General features: G+C 37.3%; 1 protein-coding gene across 4 annotated transcripts in view; it reads right to left on the bottom strand.

The window, feature by feature from the left end:
- The window catches only part of COL12A1 (collagen type XII alpha 1 chain), a 100,075-nt gene that overhangs the window by 70,285 nt on the left and 15,619 nt on the right, over positions 1–14,171 (bottom strand). For all 4 annotated transcript variants that reach the window (XM_033054057.2, XM_033054055.2, XM_033054056.2 and 1 more), the window contains 5 exons: positions 13,749–14,039; positions 12,924–13,526; positions 11,267–11,539; positions 8,764–9,036; positions 7,588–7,860 (listed from right to left, as the gene is read on the bottom strand). In XM_033054057.2, coding sequence (XP_032909948.1) covers positions 7,588–7,860; positions 8,764–9,036; positions 11,267–11,539; positions 12,924–13,526; positions 13,749–14,039 — 1,713 coding nt within the window. The remainder of the gene's footprint in view (positions 1–7,587; positions 7,861–8,763; positions 9,037–11,266; positions 11,540–12,923; positions 13,527–13,748; positions 14,040–14,171) is intronic.

Genomic DNA, 14,171 nt, shown 5'->3' with positions numbered 1-14,171 from the left:
CACAGGAAAACAAAGTACTTGCATGGACAGGTCAATCCCTTGCCTGGGACAGCAAGCCAGGCAGCAGCTTCAGGCTGCCAGATTCACTTTGGTGGTTTTTAGCTCAGAGCACTTTTCACTGCCTACAGTACCCTGTATATCTCTACCATTACTTAGAGCAGACACACTTTCAAAAATCTCCTGGTAACTTTCAGTCAGGTGTTTTTATACCCTGTTCTGGACGTCTGAAATGTCCAGTTTCCATATTAAGTTTTTCCACTGTAGTGTGCCAGAGACACAATATGATACTAAAGCAGTTTCCCTCTGTCCATTTGGCTTACTTCCCGTAGCTCTCCAGCAATCACTGTTGTTATTGAACACAAGACTGAATCAGCTAAAATTAAAATGTTGACATTCATAAAAATCAAATGTCCTTATTCAAATGGCCTTTCCCCTCAGAGACATTTACACAACTCCAGCTGATCTCAGTGGGAGTTTTACATGCAATTTGGGCCTAAATTTTAAACAGCTTTCTGTATGTATTTTTTAAAACCAGATTTCAAAATCAATCCATAGTGGTAAATTTTATGAGAGCCACATTTCATTTAAGTTAAACATAGAATTTCTGTAAGCTGGCATCCTAAAATGTCAGAATCAACTAAATAAGCCTTCACTTGCAGAGGCATAGACCAAAATGTTCTGGCCTGAGTCCTGCCTTGTTTACAATGGGCAAAAGTCAGGAGTATCCCATTGTGTCATCAGGCTAGATTGCCACCGGCAAGGATCCAAGTGCATGCATCAGATGAGATGATGAGGATCACTTCAGTGTTACTCTAATGGTCAAACTCTCCCCAGCACTGGAGGGAGCAGTCACTTGGGTGGGCTGATATCCCTCCGTCCAAGACATAAAGTGTTAGCAGCCAGCCCTCAGGCAAGTGGAGAGAGGATGTGGACATGGTGCAGGGGAAAGCCAAAGACTTTCTACACAGAGGCATCCTCACATGACCCCATCAGAGCAGAGCTCTTCTCTTCTGCAGAAAGGCAAGGAGATGCCAACCAGGACAGTTCTAACCCAAAACAGAGGAACTTTAGCCAGAGCACTCCTGAGTCCTTAATCTAGGATAATGCCAGAACGTGTTCACATTCAGTGTCTTTAATATTCTGTCTTTTCCAAAAGTTATTCAGTTAACACTGTGCAGAAATATCTTATTATTCACTCAATCTTCCTCCACTGTTTTTTTTTTCTGATACATATTTCATTTCCTAGACAAAACTAAGATAATTTTCCTCAGATTATCAAATCAGTTTCAAAGGTCACACTCAAAAATCTTGGAATGTATAATTTTAAAAATGTATGATACAGCACTAAATCTCCCGAGACACTGAGTCCTTGTTTCTGTCAGGACGGAAGCAGCGCTGCGGTGTCTGGCCATTACGTAAAGTCCCCGCGATATGCTAAAAACCTCATTGTAAGGAAATGTCACTTGAATTTGTACTATTCTGCCTGTAGGAGGCCATTCATTTCTAAAGCATTCTTATGTTACTACAGAAACAGCAAAAAAGAATAATTTATTTCCAAAGTACTGCTATCCATTCTCTGACCAAAAAGGAGCCCGCCTCCAAAATCCCCAAACCTAAACTACAAGAAACATACACAACAGAAAATCACTTCAAACTGAAAATTAACCAGTTATAACAACTTTTTTCATGTACTGTTTTAGCACAGCCTAATTCTCACAACACAAATAGCTACTCCTCAAAGAGTATATCACTGAAACAAAGATTTTCTTTCTAAAGCAAAAGACACAATGACAAAATTCTCTCTCAAATTCATTTATACTCTCCTGATTACAATACAACATGCCTCTTTTTACTTATTCTAAAATGCACAAAGATGAGAAACAAAACTGGTTGACACCTCTGCTAATGGAGACCAGCAACCTCACATATGCCAAAGAACTTTGTCCTTTTTTACCAACAGTGTGTCTAGCCTAGGATCGTCACTGATGTAAGTGGAAATACTCGAAAATTTCTCAGTGCAAGCAAGATGGAAATCTGATCACTGAATATTTTTCTGGGGAAAAAAAATGAACCAGCCTTTTTTTAAAATTTCTCTGAAATTCATGTTTAAAAGTGTAATGACTTCCCTGATTACTGTCAGTTACTCAAATATTCTTAAAACTTTTCTGAAAACCATACAGCTGCCAGCAAAAGGACGCATAAACCAGATCTTCAGTTTTCAAGCTTTTCAGACATTTATTAGGATTATGCATTTCTGTATTGATTGCTTAATCTAGCAATGAATTTTTTACTCTTTAAAACTGCAAATTATGAAAGTTAATCTTTTTAGCAGCTAATGTACAGTATGTTCTTTTCATCTGAGAGCATACATTTGGGCAGAAAATCAAATTCTTGCCAGACTTAAAACCACTTCTCTTATTAAAAAACAGATTAGAAAAACAGTAGCTCTCACAAACTGCTCACTGTCTGCTGCGTTTAGACTCACCACCTTCACCATGTTTCTCACTGTATTTTATTTCTTCTGTGAAGACTTGGGTAAAGTCATATGATCCCAAAAAGCTAAACAGTTTGTTTGGAGTGTTTGGAGATAAGAGAAAGACTTTCCCCTAAGACATTCCATGGGTGTTTCTTGCTTGTTCTTCAATCTGTATCACATAACATCAAATATAACAATCTAGTGAAAATTTGTGGAGTTCCCCCAGCTGTCACAAGCCATTCAACCCCAAGGAAAATGGCAGCCATCACTGATTTAATTTACTTTAGCAGTTTCAACAACTTTGTGTGAGCTGAGGGGAATCATAGCCAAAAAAGTATGACTGAGGAAAATTTTTCCATGGCACCTTTATAGAAGTGCTCCAACCAAAGCTGCCCAGTGATGGATTGCCATGCACTTTTGAAAGTGAGAGAATAAAAGTGGAGAGTTTTCTACAGCACATATTTTGCACATGCAGTTATGCTTAAAGCAGTATGAAATATAAAGCCCCAGAATTTTCACCTCTGCATGGTACTTCATAACTGTAGACAAAATCAACCAATGACTGAAAGAGGTCACATAAAAGATGAAAACACTATAAATTTCCTAAAATCTGGATTACTGAAGAAAGAAAGCATAGTCCTTCAACAAAGGGCAAATACGTTGTTTCCCTTTTCCTGCTCCAAAAACATTTTAAAAAAATAATTAATAAATCCATTCTATCTGAAAAACAATTACCTGGTAATGGAACAGCACTCTCAGAAATGAGTCATTTTCTGATTACTCATTTGCTAAACTCTACACTGTGTTGTCTGTGAACAGTTCATAAAATGCTGATCCTCTGGCATGTGTTTATCTTTGGGCTGGACCAGAGAGCTATGCAAACAGTTTATAAAAGAGATTATCTACAGTTACTTGAGGGAATATTTGCCCTCTCTGTTTTATGCAGAGAAGCAATAAGGGCAAGCATATGCTTAGCAAAAAGAAAAACACAAGGAGAAACTGAGATTACCCAGATGGTAAATGAAATCTAGTACACAGAATGGTTTCTGGGTTTCTGTGGATTGATATTCCTGTGAATCCTGAAACAAACAAACCACTTCAAAACACTGCAAAAGTACCGTGCAGAGCAAAGCAGAAGAACGGGAGGCAACTTGTGACTGCTCCAAAATATTTTGGGGATAACAAAGAGGCCTTCGCTGAAAGCCTGGGTAGACATGTCCATGTGAATCAGGTTAGAGCAGCCTAAAAATTTCTCAGTTTTTTTCCTCTCTGCTGAAGGATACTCTTGTCTAAGAGTAACTGCCCATGTGAGTTCTACTACTACATGCAGAACAAAAATAATTATTGCTGAAAGCAGGAAGAATGTTTGTCTACATCCCTAATCACAGGAGACCATTTAGTAATTCAGTAAAATTCCATAAACATCTGAGAGTTTGGATTTTTCATTTCCTGCCACTTGACTATAAGATAGTTGGAGAAGGTACTCCTCTTTTCTCACTTTCCTATTAGTGCTGAAGCGTTCCCTACACCCAAACTGATTCCTCTTAGGCCATATATCAATTCTATGAACTAGTAACCATCCTAGTCTGAAAGGCAATCTCAAGCCTAGCTCCTGATATGATGAGCAACTATGGCACCACTGACTGAATAGGTTTGGTCAGAATTCATATGGTGAAGACATCAAGTAAGCCCCATAGGGATTCCTGATACAGAAAAATGCTTAAGTGCTCAGTCTTTCAGGGTTGTTGGCAATGAAAAACACACACCACACTATTTTGTTTCTCAGACACCATGGCTCATGGAAAAACTAACTGAAATACTAAACACTTTTTTATGCTTCCTTTCACAGCTTTTTTGTCATTACTGTTGATAAGTTTATTTCTCCAGAAGTTAAGACCTGTCCTGTTTCCAGCCTCTGTCAGACAAGTTATTTCAGCTACTCATTAGTCAAGTATTCACTGACCTGTTTAACTTTTCATCCTGGTCCAACCATATTTATTTTAGCTTCACAGCCAGTATGATATCTCTTTTCATGTAAATTTCTATACTGAGCTTTGAAATTGGAATGTTACCTTTGAGTTTCAAAACTGCAACCCTTTTATTCATAATTGTCTGGGTTTCTTCAAAGGTTTTGTTATTTTATCATTTACTGTGGTAAGACAGGGCCATACACTGAAATACTGTCTTATATGCTGCAACAAATATTCAGAAAACCTTTCATACTCTTAGTCAGAGAGTCTTTTAAAATACATACAACTATGTTCAAAGACTCCTGGTCTAATTCAAGTACTTTTATTGCCCCATGAAACTGCAGATATGCTGATTACTGAAATGCATGGTAGATATTCCATGAGGAAATATAATGAATTACGTCTTTGCTGTCATGCAAAAAGAAATTTGTATTCTGTTCTTTCCCTTTGATCATCCAGTAAAGACTGACATCTCTACAGTGCTCTTTCCAACATTTTATCTAACGAAGAAAATTTAAGAGACAGTTTTAATAGGAAGAGTATTGTTTTCTGAACAGCATCCTGACAGAATTTTCAAATCCAACAGAATGTTCAAAGAATTTACACTTGAGTCATAAAGCTATAATGTCAAAATGGTAAGTAATTTTTAATTTTGTTTCCTCCCAGCTGAAGAACTGAATAAAAAATCATTCAGTTAAATTATAGGATGCTCCTTTATTCATATTTCTCCCAAGACAAAATCTGTCACTGAATTTTTAATGTAATGTTTTAATTCAGTTACTTAAAGAAAAATTTCTTGCAGAAATGCTTCTGTGGCCTTTTAAGTCCAACACCCATTTTAAACTTCATCTGGTTGCATAGAAACCCATTCCTAAGATAGAGGAAAATATTCTTTTAAATTATTTGTCTCTTTAACCTATGTCAAGAATGTTTTTCTTCTTATTAACAATTTAGCAATGCAGAAAGTCCAAATAAGAATCAGAGCCCTCAAGGGGGACACACAGGGCAGGGAGCACTGAAAGGACAGTCTGTTTCTGAGACCTGAATTCTGGTTTTTTGATTATTTTGCCTTTTGGATTCTACTGTATTTCATTCACTACTCTCTCTAGGATGTGTTTTAACTGAAGCTCTAGGCAGTGCCCTAAAAAACTTTTCTTTTGCTCAAGTTTTATGATAGGATAAAAAGCTAAGCTTACTTTATGAATTTGAAACACATTTGATGCATCCATGGCTCCACGTTAATAAAGGAGCTCTCCTAAGTTTACTGCAAATCTATTCAATGAAAATGTTTCCACCAAATGTAAACAGCTAAGTTGGTCAAACCTTTACTAAAATTTGAGCTATGTCCCTAAGGAAATGAACCATTCAGTCTGTTTAACAGTGAGACAGAGGCCTCTCAAGATTTGCAAAGGAAGACTGAGGAATTCCACTATGACTGATAGCACAGAGGAGAATGCAGGGCTGTCAGCTTTCTATGTCTACTTGGGATACAGTCTGTTTTTGTTCTGAGGCTGAAATTTGTCTTCCTGGATGTCAGTGGAAAGAATAAAGGTGACTCTTGCCCAGCGTATTCTGCAGTATTGTGAACCTGCTGGGGTGTGGAGGTGAATTCAAACTCTCCCACACAGCACAAACTCTTCATTTTCACCCTCTCTCTTCCCTCCAAAAAATATTATGCCTAGGAAGCAGCAGCACCACCACCAACAGGGAATTTCATTCCATCGCAATTATCTCTGGCTTTTCTGGAGGGTATGGGCAGAATATTGATACCTGACCTCATTTATCTGGATCTCAGCAATGTTCTCAGGCTCCTTTCTCCTACAAAAGGAGACTTTTGGACCTTGCATGGCTAGTGAAAGCAAGGGAGCTAGGAAACTTTCAGCATGAATTGCAAGGTGCCTGATTCTCTGACAGCTGCATTCATCACAGTAAGCAGGTCTCAGGCAGTGGGACAGGCAGGCAGTTGGTGTCTAGAGCTCTCACTTGCTCCTTGTTTAGTCAGTGGACAGAGAAATGCTCATTTGAAGGACAAATGAGATCTCAGAGGGAGTATCTGCCTACTGGAAACATTTCCCTTTCCTCATCAATCACAGAGGAATCCTAGAGAGCCCATGCTGCAAATGGCAGTGTTCAAGCGCTTAAATTTTAGCAGGAAGAATTCAGATTCAGGTAAATCACTGAAACTTATTTTTAAAATTATTTTATTTTACACTTTCCTATTTAAAATAGGTTTTCTGGATTGTTCCCTAACCTATTTTGCTTTCTTTCATAAGCAAAAAGTTGAACTGGTGGAGAAACTGGGAATCAAGTATATTCCTACTGCAACTTGATTAGCATTAATGGACAAGCCTGAACACCACATAATTCATCCATAAGATGTTTTCAAGTGTGGTGCCTGCACAGTCGCAGTGCCAGATTTCAGCAGTGCATCCCTGGCCAGCACACAGCAGAGTCACACTTCCTTTCAAGGCCTATGATGCAGCTTTCCCTATCCTCTGACAATCTACAGATCACATTGAGAATGCTCACAGAGAATTAGTCTGGGATATTATCTGCTCAATGTCAAAAAAAGAACAGCCTTTCCTCCTTATAGGAAAGCCTGACTTACGCTTTTGCCAGCATTCTGTTTATGCTCAGCTCCAGGTTCTTTGTTAGAAACAGGATTTGACTCCGTATGCCTAAGATTACTTGTTGTTTCTCTGATGCAAAAATGGACCCTGAACATCTTTCCATCTCAGTACCATAGAAATGCTGCAGATTTTCAAATGGATGAGATACTTTAACCCCATTAATTAATTCTGTTACATTAAGAACAATATGCCACTTAAACTGCTTGGAAAACGATAGTTACAAGACAAAATATTTAATGGAGGCTGATGTGGAAGTACAGTCAGTTGTGGTTGGTGCTTCTGGCAATAGCTTTTTCAAGAGACACAGCCCCTCAACAACCAGTGATTTAACCCACTGTTTTTTTCTTTGAGGACAGAAGGTTTGGAAAGTCCATGTAAAGCAGGAGAGTATCTTTATGTCTATTCTTCATTTAGGTATTTACTTCAACATAAAACTTGGGAAGACACTTTAAGACACCATAAACATCGGTCAGATAATGAATAAATAATAACAGAAACAATAAATAATTACCTTCAAGTGTTTCTCCCTCTCCAGAAAGGGCTTCTCCTGCTCCAGAGGCATACAGGGCAGACACAGTCAGTGCATACCTAGTGGCTTGGTCCAAGCCTTTCAGCACTTTAGAGGTAGTGTCACCTTTCACAGTCACTTCCTTAGTTTCACCTCCTGCGACTGGAGTGTATGTTATGAAGTACTGCTGCACTTTGCCAGGAGCAGCATCCCAAGACAGCCTCATTGTTGATGTTGTAGCATCAGAAACTCTCAAATTCCTTGGAGTTCCCCGGACTGCACATGTTAAAAATGTTGAAAACAAGTTGAAGCAAGCTTGATTTCTTGATTTGTCTTTTAGGTTACCACTACACAGGATTTTATGCTAAAAAATAGTTCCTGAATAGGCTGAACCAACAGTTTGCCATTACTGTAATCAGGAATATACAATCCCATCCCCACCCTCCTTAGGCAAAAAATGCACATAAAGTCTTTTTTTTTCCCCTGTTAAGCAGGCTCAATCCTGGAGCACTTATATATAGCACCTCTAGATATGCTCAGATTCAACAAAGATCCATGTTGAAGTCACTGCCTTCAAAATCAAGTCAAAGATGACAAATGAAATGTGAAATTACATGTTTTGGTTTCCTAAAGAGGTCTTTTTGATGATGACCTCCACAGGTCAGTAAAATTTCAACAATGATCAGAACAGTCATACTGTTTGTACTCTCTGGATTTTGTTTAATAAGGCACGTTAAAGGATCATGCATTTTCACATATGTTAAATCAACAGTGACAACTTGAGAAAATTAAATGTTTCCTTAATTTCTTGTTAAGCATTCAGCACAAAGTGCAAACAGAGTCTGAATTTGCTCCAAAGGTATATAAGGTATACAATTTATGTCATTGACAATATGAAGAATCATGGGGACAATTAATTAAACATACAAGTAGATTCTTTGCCCAAGTCACCTTGCCATATCAGGTTCAAGATACTATATTTTAAAATGAAATATTGCAATTTTGATAAATTTTATTGCCTTACGTTATCTCTCAGCTAGGCTTGGGCAGTATTATAACTCTCTGTTCATCTAGGATAATACATATGGACTATATGGTTTATTCTCCTTCCAGTATGAATATGTCAACATGCAGTGAGTTTTTCTCATGCTTACTATGTGCACAGCATTCATCATGTACCTTCATCAGTTTTTGCATATCCAGTCAATGAATTCCCAGGCCCAGACTGATACTCAGGAACAACAGACACTTCATATCTTGTATCTTGGATCAAATTCTGCAGAGTAGTTGACCTATCATTTGCTGAGACAGTCACTTGTCTCCTTTCTCCTCCAGTAAGTGGTCTATAAACAAGCCTGTACCGTAGGACATTTCCTGGAGCTGGAGTCCAGCCAACTACAAAGCTATCAGTAGTTTCATCTGTTATCCTTAAGTTTCGAGGAGCACCTTTAACTACAAAAAATATACACATGTAAGTTGTAAATATTTGCCTTTAGTGAAGAAGTATCTGAAGCAAAACCATGCCAACCATTTTGTTAGCTCATTCAGTTTATCAAAACCACTTATATTGTCCTCCCATTGCTTTAGGGTACACACATCTTTAGTAGAAAACTTAGGGTCATAGTTACATTCAGCAGTGGAACAAAGTAGTCCCCAAAAGCACATTCATCCCAGTTTATACAACTGCTTCTGAAACTTCAGACAGCCTGACTGTGTTTGGTGGTAACAGCAGGATTGAACTGTGTAAGGAACATTTGGGCATAGTGAGGAAACTTCTTAACAAATGGTATGAGTTTCCTTGCTGTGGCCATTTGCTTCTGCACCCTTTCCATTTACCGGTGGAAAATGTCAGTTGTCAGACAGACCTGGCTACACACAGGCAGCTATCCTATTTGCAAGAACAAGGAACAAACAGCAAAAAAGCCCCACCAAACCAATTCCATTTCTTTGAATTTTTCAAACAAAAGATATATTCATTGCAATATGAGTTGCATCTAATGTTTAAAAAAGGTTTCTGAATTTAGTCTCTAACTCAAATAGTTTGTTATCCTAGAAACTAGAGAAAAACTGTGATGAATTCTTTAATCTAGCCTACTCCTTGCCAAAAGATGCAGCAGTTCAGATGAACTCAGTGGGAACACCAAAAAAAGACTTGAGTCTTCCAATAGACATAAAGATCTACTGTACTGCATACTGCCTAGTAATACATAGCATTATCACTTAAGGAAAAAAAGTTCCATTTTTTCGTTGCTTGCTATCTGTATTCCATAAGTATTGTTCTTCAGAGTTAAGAGTGGAGTAATTAATAATCCCAGTTTAAAAATATAAACTTGTTTTCTATTAATCAGAAACACAATACTCAACTTCAAATCCCTTAAAAGCCTGAAAGCAAAGTTAATTGCCAAGAAAGCCATCTGACTCAAACTGTTAGCTAGATCTGCATGGAAAGCTGCTGATGTTTACGTGGCTGTAGAAGAACTCTGTCCTCTGAGACGTGCTGGGATATCATCAGATCATAGTGTTAATAATTATTTAAGGTAGTATCGGTTACATATGGGAAGACAGATTATTTTTGCTTAAGCTTTTCCTTCTCCTGTCCCTTATGCACACAAGCCACATGTTCTATCAGCCAAGAATTTGTCTGTTTTCCTAAGGGAAAATTATGTGTGGCCAAAATATTCTGACTGGTACAGTCATGGAAATGTGCACACTGACAGTGAAACTTGTATCTTCCAAACTTAACATCCAAACTAAGCTATTTTATAAGTGTTTATTTCTATCAGTCTTAAGAGGAAAGAGCAATTAACAAATCTTCATGCTGTTTCTTTTGCTCCCGTGGAACCATTTATGTCACCAAAGGTCACAAATGACAGCATGGAATAATGAAAAAGAGTAGATCAATATTTTTAAAAGCATGATTTAGAGTAGAGTGAGTGTTCTACTACTGGAATAGAAAATCAAATCTACTGTCATGCTGCTCTTTTCAATCAGGAGACAAGCATCATGGCAATTCTACCAAGAAACAATAAAGCTTAACATGCTTAAATTTACAGCCTTTGACCACATAAAACACATATTGACATCAATGGAAGTTTTGAATCACTTATTGGATCAGACCAATAAATTTCTGAAAAAGAAACGGTTGACCAAAACTCAAGCTCTTTAAAGCCTATTATATATAAAGCAAGATTTCTACTAGTGTTATATTAGATGACATAGCAAATTGCATAGGCACACATTTGTCTTTAAAAGCATTGAAGTCAACATACATTCCTGCATTAGAGTCATAATTATTAAATAGAGCAGAATAGAACCAAATCGTTCAGTTGGAAAGGATCTACAACGTTCATCTAGTCCAACTTGAGTCTATACTGACAATAACTCATGCCACAGAATTTAATACTGAGAACACACTACTTCATCTGAAGGGAGGCCACTGCAGAGGAGCACAGCATCCATCCAACCTTCAGGAAAATTAAAGTTCAATCTTAGCAACTTAATATTATTGGAAATTTAAATCTTTACTGAATGCATTGAGATACAATAATATTTATTCTCATCCTGCATGGCAGTACAGCTTCTCAGCCTTACTTGGTTGTTCCTCATTTACCCATTCTCCAGCTAAGCAAATTCTTATTTAAACATATGACTCCCTTGTGTCTCAGAATAATGGGAATCCTACCTTCTAAGGTGGTTTCCTCTCCATCCAAGGGAGGGCCATCACCATCTTCATATTCAGAAATCACACTGACTGCATAAGTAGTTTCAGGTAGTAAGTTGGTGAGAACTGAGCTAGTACTTGAAGCTGGTACTGAAACAATGAATTCTTCTCCACCAACTGCTACTTTATATTTAATGAGATAGGACAAAACCTCAGATCCAGCTGGAGACCAGCTCACTTTGAAACTCTCTGATGTTATGTCAGAAAAGACCATGTTCTTTGCAGGTACATAAGCTGTATGGAAATAAAAATGTGCATATGAGGCATACTTGCCAGAATATGTTAAACACAAAATTTCTAAAATAAATAAAAAATTCTCCTCAATAATTTGATTTATTCTAATTCAACAGATTTTTTTTGCATGTGCACAATATCTGTTTTCTATACTTTCTTGTATCTATCAAATTTCAAGAAGACTATATCTAGGCTGCCTAAAATCATTCAACAGTAAGTAAAAGTACCAACACAATAATTTCTATATCAAATGAAAAGTCCATTTTAAAAATGGACTTTAAAAAATATATATTTATTAAAACTAAATTTAGAATCTGATGATCAAATTGGGTTCCCTGTTTCATATGTCCAACAAACAGCAATAATATTATGTCCTCAATGGAAACTAAAAGTTGTTAGGGTTTTTTTCAGATGTAGATTAGAAATAAGACAAAATAAAAACCAGTATTTTTTTAGGAATGAAGTCAAAGGGGGAACAAGGAATTTGACACGAGGCACAAACACAAATCTGACATCCTGGGCTTGTTTTGCTTGGCCTAGTCAGCCTAACAGTGGGATCTTAAAACTGTTCAAGCCCTCTAAAACAGCTTTGCTGGTTTGTTCCTCAAAGTATCCTGGAACAAAAGGCTTATTATTAAAGAGAGGGGGGCTTTCAAAACTGGGGACTCTTCAATGACAGTGTCCTACTAAGCATGGGTAACACTGCGAGTGCAACTAATCATAACTAACTTTATCTGACCAAAAGTGGGCTATTTAGGAATCTTTTGAATGTTAAACATTATCTATGCTGGCCTAATTTTGAAGCATATTAAGACTTTCATGTGCTAGTTCATTTCAGTCTTTACAGTTAGATTGCCATCACTATCACCCAGCATCTGCAGTCTCAAGTTGTCTTGTCTAAGGCCCTTTCAGAGGGCCATTGATTTTACCCTAAAAATTAATCAAATCACCCTCTAGAGTTGTTGGCATTACTTCATTGCATTTTAACATCTAAGAGACAAGCTTAGACTTGCCATCAGATTTTATAGAGCTAAAAAAAGAATGCTCTGGTAACTGTTTTACTCAAGACATTGAGTGCAAAAGCAGAGCGCATCCATTAAGTTCATTCCAATAGACACACATTTTATTAGCTTTTCAGATACCTAGAAGGGATGGGGGAAAACATTTCTCCAATATTTTTTTCATTTCCATTTATCCATTAGTTTCACCTGTTGCTTTTAATATGTTTGAAAATGAGAAGCAAATTCCCAGTTATTAGAATTATCATTTGTATATAGACAATCTCATCAATATAAATTCTTTAGGTAACTATAAGCACAAAACATTGGTTCAGATCCTTTTTTCATTGCACTTTCTACATTCCTCAAAGTAATTAGTTACTTACATTTTCTCCTTATAGCAGCCAGTTCCTGCTCAATTCGTAGGCAGACAGACTGTGTAAGTTCAAATGATATTCTTTGAAAAGCATCAAAATCTTCCACTGTGTAAACATGGGTGTCCGCAGGAGGTGATGCTATTGCTTCCAACTCTGTACGCACTGCATCCTTCACACCAACTGCAAAAATTTCTACATCTGCATCCCTCAGCTTAATTGCAGGTTCTTTAAAAGCATCTGATGATTTTCCATCAGTGATAAGAATCATGACTCTTGGCACATTTGGTCTTGATCCTTTGCTGGTAACAAATACTTTCTCCCTCACATATGTCATTGCTTTGCCTGTGTTGGTAGATCCACCTCTGTAGGGGAAGGTGTTAATAGCCTGAATTATGTCTTCCACTCTGTTGTATCTGTTCAAAGAAAACTCCATATGGGGATCTCTGCTGTACTGGACAAGACTTATCTGTACTTTTCGAGGTGATATCTCAAAGCTTTTAACTAGCACTTCCAAAAAGGCTCTTACTTTTACAAAATTGGCGATACCAATGCTGTAGGAACCATCTACTAAAAACACAACATCAGCTTTTACATCCACACCACGTGAGCATTCTGTGAAGAAAAAGAATAACCACTGTAAACAGATTTTCAATTGCCACATGGCATTACAATCATATCTGTAGTTCATGTATCACACACAATGTTTATAAACAAAGTAAGCTATGCTAAGCAAAGTTGTTTCTCGAAAATAATAAAGGTATGATATTAAAACAAGCATCAGAAGTTTCATCAGTGAAGAGCTACAATTTGAAAATAAGGTGGTTCCAAACTCACCTACTTGAACTTTTACTGGCTGTGTTTTTTCCATTATCGTTATTGGCTCACTGGGGGTCAGTCCTTTCATTGCATAAACATTAATTTGATACTCTGTGTCTGGAGAGAGATCTTTAACATTCAGAGCTGTAGTCTGAGGACCCACACTCAGTACATGTTGTTTTCCCCCAGCTATCATTGGAATGAACTGCAGACGATAGCCAGTTATTTGGCTTGTGGATGGATCCCAAGTGATTCTAACAGACTTTGAGGAGACCTGAGTGGCCACCAGATTTGAAGGAGGCTCCACCACTGAAAGAAATCAAAAGCAAATCCAAAAATATTAGTTACAATTATAAATGTATTTTCCTAACAGTTCCTGTGTTGGGAATAAGTTTAGTTATCTTTGCTGATCTTACTAAAAATCTTTTTGGGTTGTTTTCT

This window comes from Catharus ustulatus, chromosome 3, assembly GCF_009819885.2.
Source record: "Catharus ustulatus isolate bCatUst1 chromosome 3, bCatUst1.pri.v2, whole genome shotgun sequence".
NCBI classification, from domain to species: Eukaryota; Metazoa; Chordata; class Aves; order Passeriformes; family Turdidae; genus Catharus; species Catharus ustulatus.
This window is presented reverse-complemented; position numbering and strand designations above follow the sequence as displayed.